Genomic DNA, 21,820 nt, shown 5'->3' with positions numbered 1-21,820 from the left:
TCCATCGGAACTGTTGCTCTAAAAAAGTCACTACTTTCAGACATCTATCTCGGCGCAGTGATCGATGATGACCTCAATAGGCCCAGCCACATTGAAAATGTGTGCTTGGTAGAGCACAAAAAGCTGCGTTCCTTCCGGTAAAACTACGAAACGCCACGAAAGACGTCAAGCTAGGGCATACAAACATTTATTCGCCTTCTTCTTGAATACACCGGAGATGTTTGGAGTCCCCATCAGAAGGGTCTGAAAGCTGAACTTGAGATAATTCAAACATGCTGCCAGATTCATAAGTTCAATATACAAAAAACTGTATCTGCTGGTGGCATGCTAAACACATGCAATCTGAAATACGCAGCAAGTAGGCTTAATTGGAACAGGATAATATATTAGTTCAGGTTTTCCATTGTCATATAAACATTGATAAAAACATGTACATACATACCAGCACCTGGTATACATAGCTAGTGGTGAAATCATAAAGCAGCAATCCGACCTTATTTCGCCCGCACAAACGTATTTCGTTCTTTTTTTAACCGATTCCCTCGAAAATTGCTATTATCTGCGTGCACATATTGCTGAATGTACAGATGTTAACGGGGTTGAAAGCTTTCTGGATACTTGTGTTCCTTGAATTGATGTTCCTTGAAACTTATTCGATGGTCTATGTTCGTTGGCAGCTCTTGCATGCAACTTCTTACTTGATAATATTTTTGGCGTAAGATTCTCCCTGTCTGTATTTGATTGTGTGTTTCTTTCTTTACTTGAAAGTGACATGATGTAAATTTATGTTTCATGCACTCCCTCTCTGTAAGGACCCTCAAATGAAGGTTTACAGTATGTGTAAATGAAGACATAAAATAAATAATTAGTCAAACAAAATGTTTAAAACTCAAAAATCACGAAAATGGCGAACTATGTAGCGCCCTGAATTTCCACAATAACGCACATTTCGCGAAAGTTCTACCTGTAATCGGTATAACACCGTAAATAGAGATAATTGGTCACAAAATTTTCAAAAGCTATGGATAAGAAAAATACGAACAATTATACACAGTGACCTACCATACATCGCCCTGCATTTCCTGAATAATGCATATTTCGCCGACTTTCACCGGTAACCCGTTTCATAAGGTACACGGCAATAATTGGGCGAATAAAATTTTGAAAAGCTAAGAAAATTAAAAATTAGAAATTACTGACAATGGCGAACAGCACAATGCCCAGTGTTTTCACTATATTGCAGACTCAGCAAAAGTTCCACCTGTAATCGTTACTATAGCGTAAAGGAAGGTCATTTCTTGAACGAAATTGTGAAAACCCAAAGTTAAGAAAAATATGAAAAATACGCAAAATGGCGAATCGTGTCATGCCCTGCATTTCCACAAAAATGTCGATTTCGCGGAAGTTCCACCAGTAATCGTTATAATAGTTTAGATGGAGATAATTGGTAGGACGGTATTTAGAAAAACAAAAAAATGGCTGTAAGTAACTCACACTGCACACAAGCGGAATGACAATGCTACGCATTAGTTGACAATTCTGTGAATTTCTGTAGATGGCTAAAAAAATTGACAACATTCTGAAAGCCCTATCTGAGGCTCGGACAGGAGTGGGGTGCAGGATGAGATTTTGTATGATATATGTTTCAAGGGAAAAAGAAATAAAAAGGACTTATGTATGAAAGCAGCACAAAAAATAAAACAAGAAAACCTTCTAAAAGCGACGTCCTGTACATAGGGCGCACAAACACAAACTAAACAAAAGTCATTTAAGAGGGTACTACGACCAAGTGAACGCTAAGTTTTTACATGACAAGAAACTTTTCAATGGATCGGAGCGCATGTTCTTACAGAATATGTGGCTGGTGGGGGCATTTCAATCTGTTATGGTTCTTGAAAAGATTGAATATATACATTTATTTTTACCGGGAAATTGTCATACCCGATGATTACAAATGTGACAAGGTTGAGAACGTTGTAGCACAGTTTTGAAAGGGTGAAGCCAGAGAGGGAGATTTTTCGTACTCTTCCTCCTCGTCCCTCAACCACCCACCACAACATCTGCTCCATGCTGGGGCAAATCCCTAAGTGTGTACGTTCCTTTCAGAAGGTTCGTAGCCATCCCGGGACAATATATATTGATAAGTTTGTGTAAAAATTGGAGTTTATCTACAAGAAAGGTGATGCCACGTGGGTCTAGTGGTTGGCGGCTGAAGGCAGATAGAGGAATCAATCCTTAAGTTCCGAGATTAGAGTTGAAGTGGAAGTTTAGGCCTAGCAAGCCTCCTCCGAGATTCTATGGAGCTAATTCCATTATTATGCATTATTTCGCAAGGAGAATCATGCCTTATGTAGAGATTGTATATCAGACGAATTTTTTCAAGTTTGCTAATAACTTTCTCGTAGAACGGGTCGCGAACAATACTTGTATATTCTATGTAGACCTAATTAATGAGTTGTAACCTAGAAGTTTAACATGAGGCGGCGAGTATTTTACCGGCATCTTACGGGACAGTTTGCGGCGAATCGATGCGCAGACAGGATTGATACGTTCGGATGAGGTTAATGGACTGGTAAGTACGTAAATATATCCGTTTCAGAAAACGGAAAGCCGTATATACAGAACTGGTGTTCAAGGGAACATTTTTTTGTAACGCGCGTAAATACTTTGCATTATTTGAGAGAATGCACAAGTGTGCAGGCACAAGTGGGATAACACTGCAGACTCAGTAGAGCGCGAGGGCGGTCGGCGGGGCAGCCATTTTCGGACGGAAAAGCGACTACGTGCCACACAGTTCTGCACCACCACGACAAACGTGCGGTGAAAACACCGCCATCGTAACGTTGCTTACTTCAGGGGGTGACGGTGACACGACCTGCAGGACGCAGCTGTCTGCATCTCTGTCGCCCACATCTAGGATTTATGTGCGCTGCTTCTGGCGTTAAGATTTCGTATTGCGCTCAAGGGATGGTGTCCTCCACACTGTTTGCAGAGGAGAGCGTAGATTGTGGCGCTTGGTATGACTGCCAAATCATTGATGCGCCAGTTTTGGCAGCGCTCATATTTTGTGGCACATGGAAGAAAGGGACGTAGACGTAGAGGCTCGGCTTAGGCTATACCCGAGCGTTCCCACTGAAACCGATGCACCAGGGTCAACGAAGACGCATGACATGTGGCGATACGTCTCCTCTTAACATCAGGGGATTTGGTGTATTTGAGATCCTAATGAAGCTAAACTGCCAATTTTCACACAAGATGATATGGAGCGAAAGTACATAGCTTTCAAATGCGATTTCTCCGCCACAGCGTACCTTTCATAAAACGGAGAGCCGCACGTCACCTAACGCCCCTAAACTTGTGGTTTGCAGCAATTCATCAGGTCACTTGAGCTTGGCGACTTTTGTTGAATGATATACTTCTCCAATTCTACTTTGCCGTTACGCCGTGTGCTGTTCTCTTTCTTCGCTTTGCTTCCTCTGCCTTCACTGGTAACCAGGCCTCGGACCATTTGGAACTGCGCATTTAGAAGCAACGAATATGGATTAAAGCCGCTTCACGTTGCAAGCTTGACATGTAGCAGCAAGAGACCTCTAGGGGAAGCCACAATACTTCCGCTGAAACTACATAAGCAGCCTTGAGTGACCCCGGAAATTTTTCTCATGTCATTACCCTTTTTGGTCTTATTTAAACTACCTCGAAAGCATGTTCGAGGCGGCATCGGCGTAGAGTAGTGGTGAAGTCAGTTACCAGACACGGCGAGTCCCTGCATTTCATAGCCGCGCCCGGGCAGTTTTACGTTTAAGTGCAGAGCACTTCAGGTGCTCGCGTTGTTGTCCTAGCTCGCTTTAACGGTCGATATGTCAAACGACCGCCGCAATCAGGTGGTGCCGTGAGATAACGAACCCAAGTAGAGCCCGGCGTTCCGTCGAAGGCCGCCCCGCACAGGCTTCGAAAACCACGCGGTTTAAATAATCATAAGAGCTCCGAACTTGTGTAACGCTGGCGCTTGTCATACATCTCCCCGTTGTTTAGCTAAAAAAAAAACTTCAGGTACATTTGACGCAAAATATATGTCAGTACCACAAGCATCCGCGTTCATTTAGTTGGGAACGCTCGTTGGGTTGGTTTTCAAGGTAGTAAGTGAAAACAATTGCCTGCATATCTGCTGCTTTCGTGGCAAATGTCCTCAAAACACGATTGTATTTGTAGACATTTGCCAAGGAAATGCCCCCCTTGGCTTTCCCGCTCACCTCTCATGCTGTTCCTGTTCCGTCTCTCTCATCCCAAGGTAAACACACTAAAGGTTTGCTCAAGGCGATTTGAATTTACCGCGTTCCACTGCAACAGGCGGGGTTCCTAGATGCCAGCGCTGCTGTACGGCGGGGACGCGCGTGAATCGAGGCGGCCGATTTCAAGGTTTATAGAACTGCGTTGCCGTGCTCCAGGTGTGTTCCAAGAAGAACGTGAAACCTAGCTAGGGGAACCTTTCTTTGCTGTTGCCACGTGATTTCTCATATGCCGCCAGAAGGTGGTGCGGGGAACACCAGGCGCCGGTTTTCTGCAGTAGATGTAGAATACCAATTGATATCGAATAACCAAGCATCAAGGAACTTTTCAATAAAGGAACACTAAATATCCCTTGTGTACTAAATTCCTGTCTTATATTTGCCTAATGCCTTGTTCTTGTTCAACAAAGTTGACAAGTATGAACATATAAACCGGGCTTAAACGTTTACATTTGGCTGTGAGTATATAAAACTATTGAGCAGTTAGCATTTTACTTTGGCCGTGTGGCTGAATCAAGTTACAGACAGACGGACAGACAGGCAGACATACAGACAGACCAAAGTTTCTCGGTTGAAGTAGCCCAAGAAAGACTATCGTCTTTAAAAGCGGAGGTGCAACGCTGGCACTTGCGTGAGGAAGAGCAGGCACCAAAAGAACATAACTGCCGCTGGCGCTGTTTCAGGCAGGGGGTGCGCGAGCACTACGGAGGAGGGAAATTTGAATTGCTTGGGTGGTAGCAGTGAGCGGATAACGGCTCTACAGGTCAGTGTGGCGAATCACTTTCTCAGAACTTCTGTCAGCTTTCACGTTCAGTGGAATGGCTTTGGGTTTTTATGTGCACAGAACTTTATGGGCCCGCTCTGTCGCCGTAGCTCGCTAACGGTGAATGTACAGCGACTGCCTGAATCAGGCGGAGCAGTGAGATAACGTACCCAAGTAGAGCCTGGTGTACTGTAGTCAGGGGGTCACGCTGAGGCTTCAAAAACCACGCGGTTAAAATAGTCATAACCATTCGAAGCGTTTGAACCGTTGGCGCCTGTCATACATCTCTCCGTTGTTCGGCTCGAAGACAACTACATGTACATTTCAGGCAAAATCTTTGTATATAACTGGCAGCCCCTCGTTCACTTAGTCAGGAACGTTCGTTGGGTTGAATTTTACGATAGCAAGCCAGAAAAGCGGCCGCGCAAGAACAAAATGGCGCGTTCGAAATGATGTGAGAAGGCTCCAGCCGCGCAAGAAAAAAAATGCGCGTTCAAAATGCCGCACAAAGGCTCCAGGCGAGCAAGAAAAAAATGCCGTGTTAGAAATGACGCAGAAAGGCTCCATCTGCGCAAGAAAAAAATTTTGTGTTCGAAATGACGCAAAAAAACTTCAGCATACCCAATTAAGGTAAGCGCAAAATGAACAAAACACACGCTGGCCAAGTTTTAGGTAGGTGGTGCGTGACCACTGCGAAGGCGGGAAATTTGATTGGCATATTCATCTAGAGAGGAGTGAGACATGGCGGCCAAGAGCGTGATGGGCTGTAGCAGTGATCGCATAACGCCGCCACCACCCATTATGGCGAATGACTGCTGTGCACTTCCTACAGCTTTCACATTGAGTGGAACGGCTTTAATTTTTAGTTAGATTGGTACCGCATCGTTTTTAACGAGAAGGTGTGAACGGCTCAATGATGGCATCGCTCGTGCGCGTAAAACTGCACTGTAGGAGCTCAAACTTGACACAATTACTTTGACAAAATTATGATGATGATGATAATAAGCGAAGCCACGTAAATCAAACGAAACAAAAAAGCAGAAATACAGAGAATTATCTGCTAGTCGCTTATTTCTCGGCCGCTTATTAGTGTGTGAGGTGTTTACAGCCAAACATGGCTATCAGTAGCCAAAGACATGAAACTAATTTATCACTTTTAAATTTGCTTTTGCTTCTTTTGGAAAATGAGGTAATTTTATCGCACAATATCGATGATGTGCCTTCACTACGCCACTTGTTGATTTGTTTACCAAGAGGCAAGGGTACTGCAAAGTTGGCCCATTTACGCTATTTTTGAATATTAGTAGCGCTCTGTCCCTACAATTAATCTAGGTTTTGGGGGGCAAGAGTATAAGCTGCATATTTTTGAAATTGCCAGAGCTCTTTGTGTGAACGTTATTCTGCTCTTGTATCTTATTTTCTATTTTTCCAAAATTGTCTTCGGCTAATAAAATTCACTTACTCCAGTATAACGATTACTGGTGTTTGTTCATCAAAATCAGCATTTTTTGGAAATACAGTGCGTTACGCAGTTTGTTGCCATTTCACAACGTTTTATACGTATTTTGCACGGTATATTTCGTACTTCTATTAGGTTCTCGGAGGAGATGTGTATATATTTGTGATCTTGCCAGGTCATTTTTGTAAAAATTTTCTTTATGTATTTTTTTAGTTTTGGTTTTTTTATCCTGTTAAACTAATTATTCGCATTCGCGTTATTATAATGCTTGCAGGCATTTTTCCGCCAATCCTGTATTTTGTAGAAATGCAGGGTGGTACACAGTTTCGGCCACATTCGCTATGTTTTATTCGTAGTTTGTAGGCGTTTTACGGACTTTTTGTTAATTTCTAGGTGTTAGGGGAAGACGTGTATCATGCATAGGTTTTTATTTTGCCAGAATATTTTTGGAAAATTTGACTTTTTCAGTGTGTATTTTTTTGATATTCCAAATCTCGTACTACCGATTATCTTCATGTACGAGTTGATTAGGAATACAGGTATTTCTTCGCCAAATCTGCACTTTGAGGAAAATGCAGGGCTTTATTTACCCGGTTTTATAATATTTTCTCCATTTTTAGTGCCATTTTGAACGTTTTTTGTGGACGTTTGGTTTATTTGTTGGTTATGGCGGAAGACGTATAAGAAGCAAATTGTTTATTTTGTTTCACCATTATCGTTTGATTTTTTATTTTGTTTATTCCGAACTCTGTTGGACCAATTATGTCCATTTAAGCTTTTAGAATGATGGCTGTTGTTTTTTGGTAAATCTCCATTTTTGTGGAAATTAAGGTTGTAACTCGTTTTCTAGCCTTTCAGTAAGCTTGAGTAAAAAGAGCGCTAACGCCTAGGAAGTTTTGTTATAACTCTGTTACGTAGCTTTCAATAACTATGCAGCCTCTATTAAATAAACACGGTAGCATCGCCCTCGGTCATCATTATTAGATGTGTTTTTCAAGGGTCAATTGGAAGTACTCCGGCCTTTTCTGATTTACATCAATCGTCGTCACTTGTGCTTAATGTCATCACATTGCATACTCTATTAATGTTTGTCTGGTAAATATGTAGTTTAAGCTCTCGTAGTAGTAGTAGTAGTAGTAGTAGTAGTAGTAGTAGTAGTAGTAGTAGTAGTAGTAGTAGTAGTAGTAGTAGTAGTAGTACGAAACTTTAATGAGCCATAAAGTAGGAGTGGTTCCCTAGTTCGGGAATACAGCTGAAGACCGGGCGACCGATGCCCAAGATGTCAGTAGTTGCTGGACGTCCAGGTGTCAGCTGAGAGAGAATGAAATTTAAATGATGCCGACCAGGTCTGTTCAGCAGATAGCCTAACATGCTACGTCAGGTAAATAATGAAAAAAATTAAAAATACCGACATGATATCTGTAGAGTGTGTTCAGTAGTTCGTGGTAAAAATAAAAGAAGTGGTAAAACACACTGGTCGCTGGTCACTGGTGATCAGCTTCTTCCACAGCTCATGGAGGGGGAGGAGGAATGAAATGATGTGAGGTCGGGGTTATGCGTGCACTAATAAAAGATGGACTAGTGTGCCAGGCATAGAGCAAAAAGGGCATTGGGAAGGAAAGTGAGTGGGTAACATGTGGTGTAAGCGAATTGCATGGGTGGAGGTATTCGTTTGGGTGCGAAGAACAGTCGTTTCTTGTGATTTTGACAGCTTGGAGTGATATTGAAGGTATTGATGTTTGTTGAGTCGATAGTACTGTGTAGTTTCCTGGGATGTAACCAATGGTGTGGAACCCTCTTGTTCTTTTGAGTGTGGAGGACATTGCGCAGGCTTGTTGGTGGGCAAAATTATTACCCGCCAATGTACAGTGGGCGGATGTCCAGACGAGGGCGACGTTTCTTCATGGCTGATGTCGCGTGAGGAGGCACAAAGTTGGTGGGGCCAGCATCCCCGCAAGAAGATCCGAGAGGCAGCTTGGGAGTCGGTTAAGATGACGGCGATCTTGATGTGAATAGGTGCGATTGCAATCGCTAGTTCCTCAGCAATCTGCGTCGATGTCGTATTAATCGAAGCACAGGTTAGAAGGGCCGACTTGGTGGTGACGGTTTCAACCTTATGCTGCCCGCCTGGATATGATGAGCTAGCTTCTGTATATGCGACGTACAGACGGTTCCCATATATATTTTTATGGGCTTCACTCCGTGCTTGTCTTCTGCCCGGGTGGAGAATAAGGTGCATGTTCTTCGGTATTGCGCAAACCCATAAAGCAGATCCCCAAGACTGGGGGAGGAAAGAAGAGCAGGAGGAGATGCTGGGTGCGCGAGTCGTAGGCATTTGAGTAAACCAAGGCCCTGAGGTGTTTCACTGAGCCGGGATGGCAAGGTGGCCTTCAATTAATTCTGAAACTGTATTATGAAGCCCCAGTTAGGAGCTCACGTTGATGAAAGGGCACACGTTCAACGCATCAAAGCATTCTCCAGACCATATCACAGTCTTTCAAGCTCACCTATCAATTCATCCCAACAGTGCGGGTTAGTAAGAACAGCAGCTTCTAGGACAAAAATTCAGCTAATTACTATCTAGAGCCGCTGTCAAGCCCGCAGTTTCTTGTCCCTAACATTACCAAGTATTTTTATTCTGGTCAGGACGGGTTTCCAGGCATAAACTGGCAACTAGCCATGAGCGGGTGCTTGGAAGTGAAAGGCAGTGTAGGACATGTCGCTCTGAAGGGTCTTTAGGCTGAACATGTGATATTGCGGATGTCGGCGTTCCAAGAGGGGCAGTTGCTAATCATCCGGAGAGATTCGCAGCTACTCGAACAGCTGGAACTCACAGTGGCGACAGAGGCGGCAGCAGCTTTTCAATGTTTTCGCTCCCATTCGCGCTGATGCTTCTTTAGTTTCTGCTCCTCTTCTTTCAAGCCAACGGCATGAGCCGTTGTTATAGCGAGTTAACACTATGATAGCCTCGACCGTTGTTCTAGCACACACGCGCGTGAGTGTCCTTTTCGCTGCGAAGTCTTAGACATCTCATTGTATGAGGAACCCACCAACCCAGACCTAAACCGCTTGATGTCGGCGAACAGCTGGACGGCCGCATTGAGCAATGAAGCTACCACGTTTAAATGAAGAAAACGTGCTGTTGGGCTAGTTGATATATATCTGAACGGGGGGCTTAGCGTAAAAAAATGCTACGTCGGTGGCAAACGAGAGAGGCGCTACCGATATCTTTGAGGGCACCAGCTTCGTCTGCTTTTCTTCTAATTGTCCTTGGTAAATAAATCAAGATTGTCCACCACCAAAATTCTCTTGTGTCGGCGGCAAGGCGTCGGTTGAACTTGTGGTTCTTGTTTGCGATTTATTCGGGGTTCTGAGTGGTGCAAAAGACTCGCAGCCAGTCGCAAAGCAACCGCTCATGACGTCTTAATGCTGAGCGTAGGATCCTATACAACCGCTTGACGTATCCAAAGGAAGGCCTCACACACCTGAACAACGCCGCAACCTACGGAGGGACCAAACCTTTCTTAATGGAAAGCTTCATGAGTATAGCACGGCTGTGCAATAGGCGCTACCAATAGCGCCGATTATGCAAATGACAAAGAAGTGTGAGATAACACGTAAGACCGGCAGTCTTAATTTGACGTCGAGCGGGTGTTTTAGAAGAGAGCTGTTGCAGTTGCCGTTATCGTTGCAGGAACTTAAGGTAAGTGAAGAGTAACCATATGGTTTTTAGCTGCTGCGGTACCAGAAATACAGAGGCCGTCTTGCTTGTGAAGTTTTTGATGTGAGCATGAAAGGTTGTGTTTGCGGGGTGTTGAGAAGTCTTAGCTAGAAGCCGAGAGGGGGGTGGGGGTGTTCAAGGTGTTTATTCGCTTGAGTCATGGGCGCTCAGAACGTCTTGTGGTCGCTCAGAGGTTGACTAGGAGGTAGAGAGGAGGCCTTTAGGAGTCGGGAAGGCATAATTTAGGCAGCACACAAGAGGCGTTGGACAACAGCAACAACGACGATGATCATAACAGAAACAACGGTGGCGTGAAATGTGTGAGTGTGACGAACATGAGCCTTTTTGTGACGTATGTCCAGGAGACACAGACTTCCACTTCGGCACCCGGGTCCGCTGCCACACCTGCGATGCAGACTTCACCATCGAGAAGTTCTCGGTCGACCACCCCTGCCTGCTGGGTCAGCGAGAGAGAGACGTGGCCTACTGTAGCGTCAACTCCAACTTCTGCAAGGTGCACGCCCTCGCTCTCTTTCTTCCCCCGCTGCCCCTAAAGCGAACTGGGCAATAAAGGGGGGAGACATTCTCGCTGGCGCTGAAGGCTATCTCATTCAGGCAAAGTATATTCGCTGCATTACTAACCTCGTGAGGGCGACTGTGGCACCACTACAGGCCCGCTTTGGAAGATCTTACGCATCCGTTGAGGCTTCCACTGTGTAAACGTCATGTAAACGGCAGCAGTGTTCTCTCGGAAGGCGGAGCGAAGTCACTGCGCCAGCATGCTTGCATGCGCTTTCTTAATTTCATTTGCGCTACCCCGTTGCGGTGAGCCGCTGTCGCAGCCATGTAACGGCGACTTCTATAAGATGAGAGCACTGCTCAATGGGCACCACTGATGTCACGAGCGTCGAAGGCCCGAGGGACGCTTAATATGTGAAAAGAACAGCAAGGTATCCATCAGACAGCGGACCACGTTGAATTACTGTTGGAGTATAAAATAATAATGGAGAAGCGACGCTGACGCGCGAAATTATTAGGCCAAAAAAACCAGCATAAATGCGGTCATCCGCGTTTCCTTTCCATCATGCATAACGTCAAGGAGTGGCTCGTCACATCGCCATAGCACGGGGCTCCCTGGCAGATACCTAACTCTGTCGCTGGCCCAACAGCAAAATTAAGGTGGCTTTTATGTACCCCTGACGACTCACACGTAGTCGTAATCGTCGACGGAATACACAGGCGGTTCTTTTGCAAGCTACTAAAATTATGCTACAGCGCACGACAAGAACGAGGCCAGTGTTTCGTTGACCGCATTGAGATATTGTTTTCACTCAGTCCCTTAATTTGGCTTTCGGCTTTTGTAAATCTTACGTTAATAAAGCGACATCAATGTTTGTTTTCTTGTGTTGTGATGTCCGTGCGTAACTGTGGTTTGTTTTGAACACTGAAGTAGCGATAAGAAAAAAATGGTGATAATTGATGACGTTTAACACCTCGCAACGAATTGGCAAAAGAAGCCGTAAAGATTACTTCGTCTCTTTTGAGCTACTGCTCATTATTTTAGAGCTCGTCCACGTGGCAACCCCTCCTTTGGTGACAACAATACTCTCGTTCCCTTAATACTCTGGTCGACCTTCAGCCTTCTAGAAGTCCGTTGCAGGCGAAGCCTGGGGAAAGAACGGAACGTAGTTCGAGGAACACGGCTAGGTTCTTCTCGTTGCTTTTTCTACCGGTGAACGGGCAGGGGGAAAAAACGTTTTCCACAGGTTAGCGAAACTCGTGTTCCAATAGCTACTGCATGGGTTCGTTTCCATTACTCATCCTGAATTGAAAAGCTAAGCTCAACGCATATGTGGTTTTTTTATGAAAGTCCGTGCACCGTACTGATGAAAATGAGTACCGTAATTACCCGATTCGAACGCGCACTTTTTTCCTGGAAAAATAGGTCGAAAAATCGCATGCGCGTTAGAATCGGATACGAAACCGAAACTGCCGAAACCACGGAAATTTCGTCCCGCCCATCACGATCGCCATCTCAAGCAGGCGCCAAAGCTTTTAGCAACGATTTTTCATACGCAGGAAGCATAGGTATAGTGCCTAGAATATTCTAGGCACTATAGCATAGGCGCCTAGGCTTTCCTATCGGCGTTCACACAAATCGTCAAATCGTTCCACTTGCGCGCTTGATAACAGCAATGGCGGCAGCGGCTCTCACGCGTTCAAAACATGGAGGAAGAGTTCAAAACGAGCGGTCGGCTGAAGCGTGCGCCTCTAAAGAAGCTCGCAGGATGGGCGTGCGAGGCATGGGCCACGATCCCATCGATCATGGTTGAACGTTTTTTATGAAGTGTGGCATCGCGAACGCGCTTGACGGCACCAAGAACGTGATGTTGTAGTCAGCGGAGAGCGACGAGGAGTGAGATTATTTCGAGAAATAAATCGCTCGTTTCTCTCGCATTCGTTTTTCTTGCTCACAAAGTTCCGTGCGCGTTACAATCGGAGGAGCAAATTTTTTCGGTTTTTTTTTCCAGGAAAATCGGGTGCGCGTTAGAATCGGGGGCGCGTTAGAATCGGGTAATTACGGTATATCTCAACACTTGAAGTTTATTTTTCGCCATGTGTGCAAAGATGTTATTAGGTAGTACGGTTTCCTTGTCTGCTCTTCAGGTGGAGGTGACCCGGCTGAACGGCGTGCTGGTGTCGTTCTCGAGGCGGTGTGCCGACAAGTGCTCCCCGAATTGCTACGAGAAGGGATACGGTATGCTCACCGAGCTGTGCACGTACTGCTGCCGCCGCAACCAGGCCTGCGGGGAGAAGCGCAAGCCCTGACGCCCGCATCCCCAAGCTTCTGACGCACAGGCAACCACCCCAGCAGGTCAGTGTATAGTGTGCGCACACTCCATCTGGTCATATACTTCGAAACGCTAATCATAGCACGTCAGAAGTTATGGTAGATACTGTAATAGCATGCGTTAAGTTACCGTACCAGATGATCAACCACAGTAGGTTTTGATTTCAAAGTTGAGTCCGAGGTGGTCAATGATTCCTGTATGTTGGCGTAATCATGGCAGAGTTCGCAATGTGTGATTTCGCTCCTTTTCTCCTGTTATCTGCAATTTAAATGTGCAAGGAGATGCAGAAGTAAGCTAGCTTTGCTTTTCGTACGGATCAGTGGTATGCAACGAAGCGCGATGGCTGTTATTTTCAGCGCCAGAGGTCACGAATACGTTCGTTGTATTTTTAATCATTTGGGCTGTACAGCACGCCCTCAGTAATTGTCTCTTTTTAGCTTTTTTAGTGACTGATGTTGAATGTATACAGTTGTTTGGAGCTCCTATATGCAACGCTGTAAACAAAATTAATTTGAGGAGGCATGTTCGACTGGTTCATATAAATCCTCATTAAGTTCCCCCTTCAGAAACACTTGTGTCAAAATTTGGTGTTCCTTTAACGCCTTACCCGACTGCGTGGCACGGAGTTCTGGTAGAATAAACGGGACGAGGGAGTACACTAATGAGTGCGGCTAAGCGCAATGCAGTGGCGGCGCAATTACGAAATTGATGCAAAACAAGCGAATCTCGAAGCAGAGACTTGACCTGTTTGCCTGTTTTGACAGTAGGCCTCGCCACGAATTATGGCTGTCTCATCAACTTAAGTCAATAAAATTCAGCCCCCTGTTTCCTGGTCAATGCAAACATAAGCTTGGCGTCTGCTCTTCGCAATCGCCCAGTCTTAGCTCGAGCAACACTGTATCCGGTTATCCTCCCATCCTTCTTTGATGTAGAGTAATTGAATCACGCCTGCTGCATTCAGTTAAAGTTCAAGGGGACGCCTAATTTCTCCCCAATCATTTCAGCAGTTTTTCGCAAGAATTTTTAGACATTGCACGCTAAAGTTAAATCTGATGTTACAGCTAAGCCTGTGGACTACTGTTCTACTCCCGGCAGCAGGCCACAAGAAGGGTTTGCATGGACGTCAAACTCCGGCGCAGGACGTATCTGGGGGGTTCGTCTGAGGAGGGTGCGCCCCCGTTGAACGGAACCCGTGCCTACTATGGCACTCAAAATGGCAAGGGGAGCGTGCATCCTCAATACCCAAGTTTAGGGGGCAAACTATGTTCTGCGACAGCAGTTTGTGAATGTGGGTCGCGGTGATGGGACGTTGCGTGAGAACAGCACCGCCCTTAAAATTTGGCTAGTTTCCAGTCTGATCCCTTCAACAGGCTCCTTTTTGGGACGCAAGCTGTGGGAAGAGAGCACACCGGTCACCTTCAGTGGCCTCTCAGTAAACTGGCCCATTGTTGTTACCCAGACGTTATTCTAAAAAACTATGTAGTTGTTTTTATACCTTCTCCTGATAATGTTACTTTTTTTAATCCATTTTTGGGTGTGAATAAATTTATTTAGAGATTTTTAACCATGCCTGTTATTTCCTCTGATCGTCTGGTCAACGAAGAGTGCAGACGACCACACCTAAAACTGGCGTGCAAGCACACGAGACTAAAGTTTCACTTTCATGGCTAGAAAAACATTTCAAACAATAAAAAGTAAGCATACAAAAATTTATCAGAAGAGCAGTTTGATTCTTAAACACGGTGAGTGCGCCGCAAGGTGCCGTCCGAGGCAGCCACGGTCGACCTGTGTGCCTCTGTTTGCCCGCTTTCATGGCTTCGGCGACACGCCGTTATAATGCAAAACTGGCCCGAATGGCAGACAAGCCAAATTTTTGAGGAGAATATCAGAATCCTTTGGAATTGCTTGTCTCGTGCTTAGCAAGCTGCAATACCAGGAAAGCCGTTGCAATTGCCACAGAGCTGCTCATTCCGCACGAAGACGCACCTTTAAGGCAGGGCCCTACGGTCACATTGGCTAATTCTGTTTCCAGCACGATCCTCGTCGCCACGCTCTGCAGCGCAGCAGGCGAGGCGGGCGTCGGGGCTTTAGCAAGCGCCCGGACTGAGCTCAGCATCCTGGAGGTTTCCTTCCTCGCCGCCTGCAGGCGCTTCCTGGTGGACGCCATCTGGTGCTGCCACCGCCGGCTGCTTCTTGCTCGCCATTCTGCACTAATGCGATGACGGCAGCTACTGAACACCGCCACGTGACGTCATCTGAGGCCACGGAAGAGCCCCTGCCGACAGCATTGGCAGGTTGTGTCCATGAAGTGCACGTGTCTGCTCATAGCAGCTACGTTATGCTCGGGCCAATTCTGCTCACTTACATTGTCTTAATTCATCACGCAACTTACCATTGTACCACATTAGAGTGCTAGCTGCGCGGCGGCGCGTATTCTATTTCTACAGTTGGACAGGTGCGTATACAGCAGTGCGGAAAACGTGCGTAACCTCGCGCTAGCTCTATGTCCTCCGTTCGCGCTAATTCCCTTATTGCTTGCATTGTTTCAAATGACCGAAGTTGGTGATACCAAACTTTCTCTACAGAAGCTTTGACAGCTGCTCTAGATAGTAATTAGCTGATTTTTTTCTCCTAGAGGCTGCTGTTCTTACTAACCCGCACTGTTTGGATGAATAGATAGGTGAACTTGAAAGACCATGATGTGATCTGGCGAATGCTTTGATGCGTTGAACGCATGCCAATCATCAACGTGAGCTCCCAATAAAGAAGCGCTAAAAGGTCGAATGGTGTGGTTTGAAACGATCACGAGCTATGAACATATTTATAATTGTGTGTGGGGGCACGGATCTAAACACTTGGGCTGAGAAAGACTCCACCGGTGATTTACAGGGGTCCTCCTTTTTAGCGATTGTACACGAAGCAGAAATTATGAACAAAACCAAAACTACACAACACGCTGAGTTACTAGGGAACAATAAACGATGCAGAACTAGTTGTAAGGCCCCACTTCCCCGACAAGGGGCCTTGTCTTCAGCGCGTTCACTCCAAAAGACTCAAAGAAACTCAGGTTGAAGCTCGGCGCCCATTCAGGTTCATCTAAATTCTTAAGGGGGTTAGCTGCCCTCAATAGCAAAACTTTCAAGCCCTACGTAAGATTTCAAGCTCTTGAGGAGGCACGAGATAAAAGCTTTTGTGCCGTATAGTCCTCTCCTGCCACGAAATACCTGTCACATATTCGGTACCGATACACCCCGCCATGAATACCTTCTCCTTAAATTCGTTGCATATAGACGCATTCTTTGCGTATAGTGCCGTTGCCTTGGCTCCGAAACAAAAACTCTACGGGCTGGCTTTCGTTGTTGTTCTTGTTTGTGGTCCGCAGTTCCAGGAAGCGCGAACAGCGCAATCCGGTATTTTGAAGAGAAAACAATTCTGGATAGTCGTTATGACGAGGCACTCGCAAACTCCGAAATCGTGCATCAAGAACAGTGTTTCTACAAGAGGTTTTGCAAAAACCACGTCGGAAACGACAATTCGCATAAGGAAATGCACTCCACGCACGGTCTCCTGCAACCGTAGAAATGAAGTCGTCGGAAATGCGCAAGTAGCGCCATCGTGCGGTCGAAGGGCAGTTCATACACGCTAAAGCAACTTTTTTTCCGGTACTGTTAACTTTGAAAAAGTAAGGAATGCACTTTCTTTTCTATTAGAGTTATTATTTGCTGTGGGGTTGGCAAATTAGGTACAAACATAATGTTCTAGTGGATAGGAATGAGTACTATTTTGTCCCGCGCTACTTGCCAAAGCATCGCCACGCTTTGCTTCAGAACCAAAACAAATAAGTTAAAATAACAATTAAAGGTAACACTACAAAATGCGATGAAATGGCCTTACAAGTATCGAGACTACAAGTATGTGAAACCAAGGTTTGAATCGTTAAATTAAACCCCCAGGAAGATAACTGAATTCTCAAATACACAGTCTAGAAAATCTGTCTCTCTGCGCAGACTTTCTGCAAACAGGCTACTTTCTCCTTTGTAGGTAGATTCTTACCCCATATTCTTTTCTGCACATAACCGCGGACTACACAAGACTAGTGCATAGAATAGACTATACACTAGACTTACACAAGCTTCACTTACAACATGCAATACCTACCTGTATCGCACAAAACTAAACCTCTACACAACCTACCAACATTATTCAAGTGTAAAACCTACGAAGTAATTTTGCAAACTTACAATATTGCTACTAGGAGCTCTCAAGTAAACGTACCCCAGCCTGAAGCTTGCGATTCTCATCGTGCCTTAAATATATGTTTATTAAACCACCAAGCTAGAATGATAAGAAGCAAATTATATATTACCTTAAACAGACAAATATCTCTTTTGGATGTCGACTTAACTAGGCCGTGAAGGCGAAACGTTTCGCTCATGTTTTCGCTGGCGTGCCAACCTCTATTTAGGGGAGGCCTTTTGGATTGTCTAACGTTGTTTTCAAGTGCCTCTAAGACGCCTAACTCAGTAGCGCCAAAACAGCCACTGTGAAAGGCTGTAGATGTGGCCGCCACAAAACAAAGGCGAAGCTGCAAAATGGGGGTCAACCACCTTCACGTTTTTCCCATCAACAGTGCAGTTTTCAATGAGTTGCTGGACGAAGTGATGCTGTGAATTTTAGCTTAAAGCGAGTTGATTACTGACTGAATTAAATGGCCGATTGTTTATTGAGCTAGCTTTGTTATCCTGCCTTGGCGAATCCCTCTCTGTGTGCAACATTGCTTGTGCGAGTGCATGTATGTACAGTGGGGCATCCCAAAGATGATTATATACCCTCTTGATGTATATCCCCTGTGAATGAAATGCACGAAACAGAAAACCACAAAAACGGCTACAAACAAAACGCTATTGAAATGTTCAGTGCTAAGGATTCAACAATGGACCATATTCAGACGATCAATCAGGTGATAGAGAAGTGAGCTGAGTATACTGAGCCCCTATATATAGCCTTCATAGATTATGAGAAAGCATTTGACTCGGTCGAAACCCTAGCAGTCATTCAGGCATTACGGAACCAGGGGGTAGATGAGCATTATGTAAGAATACTAGAGGATATCTACAATGGGTGTACAGCTACGATCATCCTCCATAGGGAGAGCAGTAAAATACCTATAAGAAAGGGTGTCAGACAAGGAGACACAATCTCTCCAATGCTATTCACAGCATGTTTACAAGAAGTATTCAGAACGTTGGATCGGGAACAGGTGGGAGTATTGGTTAATGGAGAATACCTCAGCAACCTCAGATTTGGTGATGACGTGGCCTTGCTAAGTAACTCGGGGGACGAATTGCAAAGCATGCTTTCCGCACTGGGCGAACAGAGTAGAGCCGTGGGCCTGAAAATTAATATGCAGAAAACTAAAGTAATGATCAATAACCTCGGGACAGCACAGCAGTTTGAGATAGGTGGCGAGGCAGTGGAAGTGGTAAGCGAATATATCTACTTAGGCCAAGTTGTGACCCCAGATCCCAACCATGAGGCAGAGATAATTAGAAGGATCAGATTGGGGTGGGGTGCATATGGCAGACATTCTCAGATAATGAATAGCAGCCTACCATTGTCGCTGAAGAAGAAAGTGTATGACAGCTGCATCTTACCGGTACTCACCTACGGGGCAGAAACTTGGAGGCTCACTAAGAGGGTTCAACTTAAATTGAGAACGACTCAGCGGGCAATGGAGCGGAAAATGATAGGTGTAACATTAAGGGACAAGAAGAGAGCGGAGTGGGTCAGGGAGCAAGATGGTATTAAAGACATATTAGTAGAAATTAAGAAGAAGACATGGACGTGGGCAGGGCATGTAATGCGAAGACAAGATAACCGCTGGTCATTAAGGGTAACAGAGTGGATCCCTAGAGAAGGCAAGCGTTGCAGGTGGCGGCAGAAAGTTAGATGGGCAGATGAGATAAGGAAGTTTGCGGGGATAAATTGGTCACAGTTGGCACAGCACCGAGGCAATTGGAGAATAATGGGAGAGACCTTTGCCCTGCAGTGGTCGTAGATAGGCTGGTGATGATGATGATGATGATGATGATGAAGGATGAGAAACACGCGGGGATGGGACATGGCCAGATCTCGGCAGTGTGACAAAACCTGTCTGGCTGGGAGGGTACAATTTCGCTAAGAAAAGACTCCCACCAGTCGAAAAATATTGTTCTCGAAGTTTTGATTTCCAGCATGGAAGCCTTGCTTACAATTATCCCTTTAAATGCCCTTAAGAAATCGCTGCACAGAGAGTGCACAGATCGGTTTTAGTTATACGGCGTTGTGATTCCACGTGAAATATAAGATTTGATAAAATCTCTCCTGGTAGGGTAAAATACTTACAGTCAAAAGAGAGGAGAGCAAGGCATCCGTGAACAAAGATTCTTTCCATATCAAAGCCGAAACATCTCTTTCGAATAAACCTTTGTTTACGGTGATATTTCAATTCATGTTTTATCAATTTGTGCGGTCATGCTTCCTTCAAGAACGAAACTGAGTATATAGCTGTGGTATATTCGCCCTCCCTCGTGCTTACAGAGATCCAGCACGTATAATTTAAGCTGGAACTGAATACATAGATGACGGAAAGTTTGGACGAAGTGGTATGGGCAACAAATCCCTAAATTAAAATCACACTCAGTTGAAAATTTGATGAGCATAGTGTAAAGCCGCGTCCTTCAATACTTTGTGCGGGAATCCTGGTTAAAGTAAAGGAAGCTACTTAAAACCTGACTCTGCCAACTAAAACAAATATCAGCAAGAATGCAGCTTTCTACATTCAACATATCCTTTAAATGCAGCGTAAGTAGACCCTGTGCAGTTCACGTTATCGGAACAGGAGGGTATATGCACTGTACAGAATGTATTGCTATTGGTTAAATGCAGTAAATGAATCTACATTTTGCGTGAGAAATCCCACATTCTCAGAAGCCGACCAATTTGTAAACAAGAGCAAAGACTTAAATTTGCCGGAAATCTAAGGTCTCTTCAAATCCCTGTGGGTTGACTGAAGCTGGGCCATTGTAATGAAACTTAAACCTGTGTATCTTTGTTCTAGGCCGTGTCGCCAGTAGGGGGCATCCTATCTCAGAACTGAAGGACACAATAAACTTCCATTTCAAAGTATTTTGAACTTCCACGCACTTGTTAGAGCTGGCATTGTGGAGTAACTTTATGGCATGTTACTCGGATTTGAAAAAGTGATGTTGTTTTTCCTCTTTAGCAGTGCAGGTGGTCAATCAATAAGGTCACGCTGCCTAGTGTTCTCGTACAACTTCCCATCACTGTCAATTATTGGCCAGTGTTTACGGTTATGAAAATTTTTTCAAGTCATAACTTTTGATGCTTTGCTTTTTAGCTGATATGTAGGGCATTGGTATTTCTATTGTATGCTAATAAATTATTGATTCATGCCTCTGTTCCCGTCTCTTGTTCCTTCAAGCTTAGAACCTCTCCAATCCGTGCGGTCTCCTAGCTAGATATCGTACACCTCTCTAAACCACAGGGAATGCCACCGAGCTCAACCGTTTCAACCGTCACACAGGCAGAAAATTGGGTTATGCATTCAGAAATACGGCAACACCCCTCGACCGTGATTTTAAAGCAATTTCGTCAAGTAAAACTATGCAGAAGGGTAACAGATTGCAGCCGAGCCCAAGGGAAGCTTGCATGAACACAGTCCGATTAGATTGGCCACTTGTGGTGTCAACTCCACCCCGCTGCTCCATAATAAAAATGAAGCACTGGCCTACTTGATCACGAATATTTTGCATGAGTTCTAATTTAGACAATGGCAGAACAACATTTCGCGAGGTTTGCTCTGGGCGGGATAGTATAATGTGACAATGCTGCTTTAGTGGGAAAGTGCCAAGTGGGAAATTGGGAAATTGTAGTGGGAAATTGGGCCAAGGCATTTGATGTTCTGCTGAACTTCACAGCACACTGACTGGAGTCTTGAGCAATGTTGTTACCAGTGTTGTCGACGTGCCAGCATTTCTAATGCAGGGGTATCGCCACAATCCTATTTTTAAAGTGTGGTGTTAGAGGGCCCAGAACACGGAACTGGGTCATATATTGGGGAAAAAAAGTTGCAGAGACATCTAAGTTTGTATCCAATTAGGTAAGGCGCGGTAGTGATAGTTTGAATCCCACGGAGCGTGTTCGCACGCAGCTACTGCATTTTTCATCTCTGTTTAACGAGAACGAAAGGTTTTCGAAAAGAGAAAGTGTAGAAACCATGGCTTTTGATCTCCGCGCCCCAGGAGAGACAAAGACTCTGCGCTTCTGTTGCTTAGAATGTGAGTGTGAAAGGTTTCAAATGCGAGGTGTTGGTCAAGTTGAGCAAGGACGAGTCAGTGTCAGTGTATCAAAATGTTTATTCTGTGATGCCTAGGCCGGGCTTAGCAATTTCGCTTGTTTGATAGAGAGAGAGAAAGGAGGGAGAAGGAGAGAGAGATAGATAGATAGATAGATAGATAGATAGATAGATAGATAGATAGATAGATAGATAGATAGATAGATAGATAGATAGATAGATAGATAGATAGATAGATAGATAGATAGATAGAGAGAGAGAGAGAGAGTGAGAGTGAGAGAGAGAGAGAGAGAGAGAGAGAGAGAGAGAGAGAGAGAGAGAGAGGATTTTTGTTCCGAAAGAAAAAGTTTAGGGTAATAGGGTAAAGAGATGGCATAATCCTC

General features: G+C 44.9%; 1 protein-coding gene across 1 annotated transcript in view; it reads left to right on the top strand.

The window, feature by feature from the left end:
* LOC144180042 (uncharacterized) overlaps positions 1-20,521 on the top strand; it is a 30,784-nt gene extending 10,263 nt beyond the window's left edge. Inside the window, exons 3-5 of the mRNA XM_077708449.1 lie at positions 10,592-10,743; positions 12,897-13,104; positions 15,114-20,521. Of these exons, the coding sequence (XP_077564575.1) occupies positions 10,592-10,743; positions 12,897-13,058 (314 nt within the window). The 3' untranslated portion in view covers positions 13,059-13,104; positions 15,114-20,521. The remainder of the gene's footprint in view (positions 1-10,591; positions 10,744-12,896; positions 13,105-15,113) is intronic.
* The last annotated feature ends 1,299 nt before the right edge of the window (positions 20,522-21,820 follow it).

This window comes from Haemaphysalis longicornis, unplaced genomic scaffold, assembly GCF_048455015.1.
Source record: "Haemaphysalis longicornis isolate Haplotype H1 unplaced genomic scaffold, Haemaphysalis longicornis Haplotype H1 scaffold_4, whole genome shotgun sequence".
Taxonomy (NCBI): domain Eukaryota; kingdom Metazoa; phylum Arthropoda; class Arachnida; order Ixodida; family Ixodidae; genus Haemaphysalis; species Haemaphysalis longicornis.
This window is presented reverse-complemented; position numbering and strand designations above follow the sequence as displayed.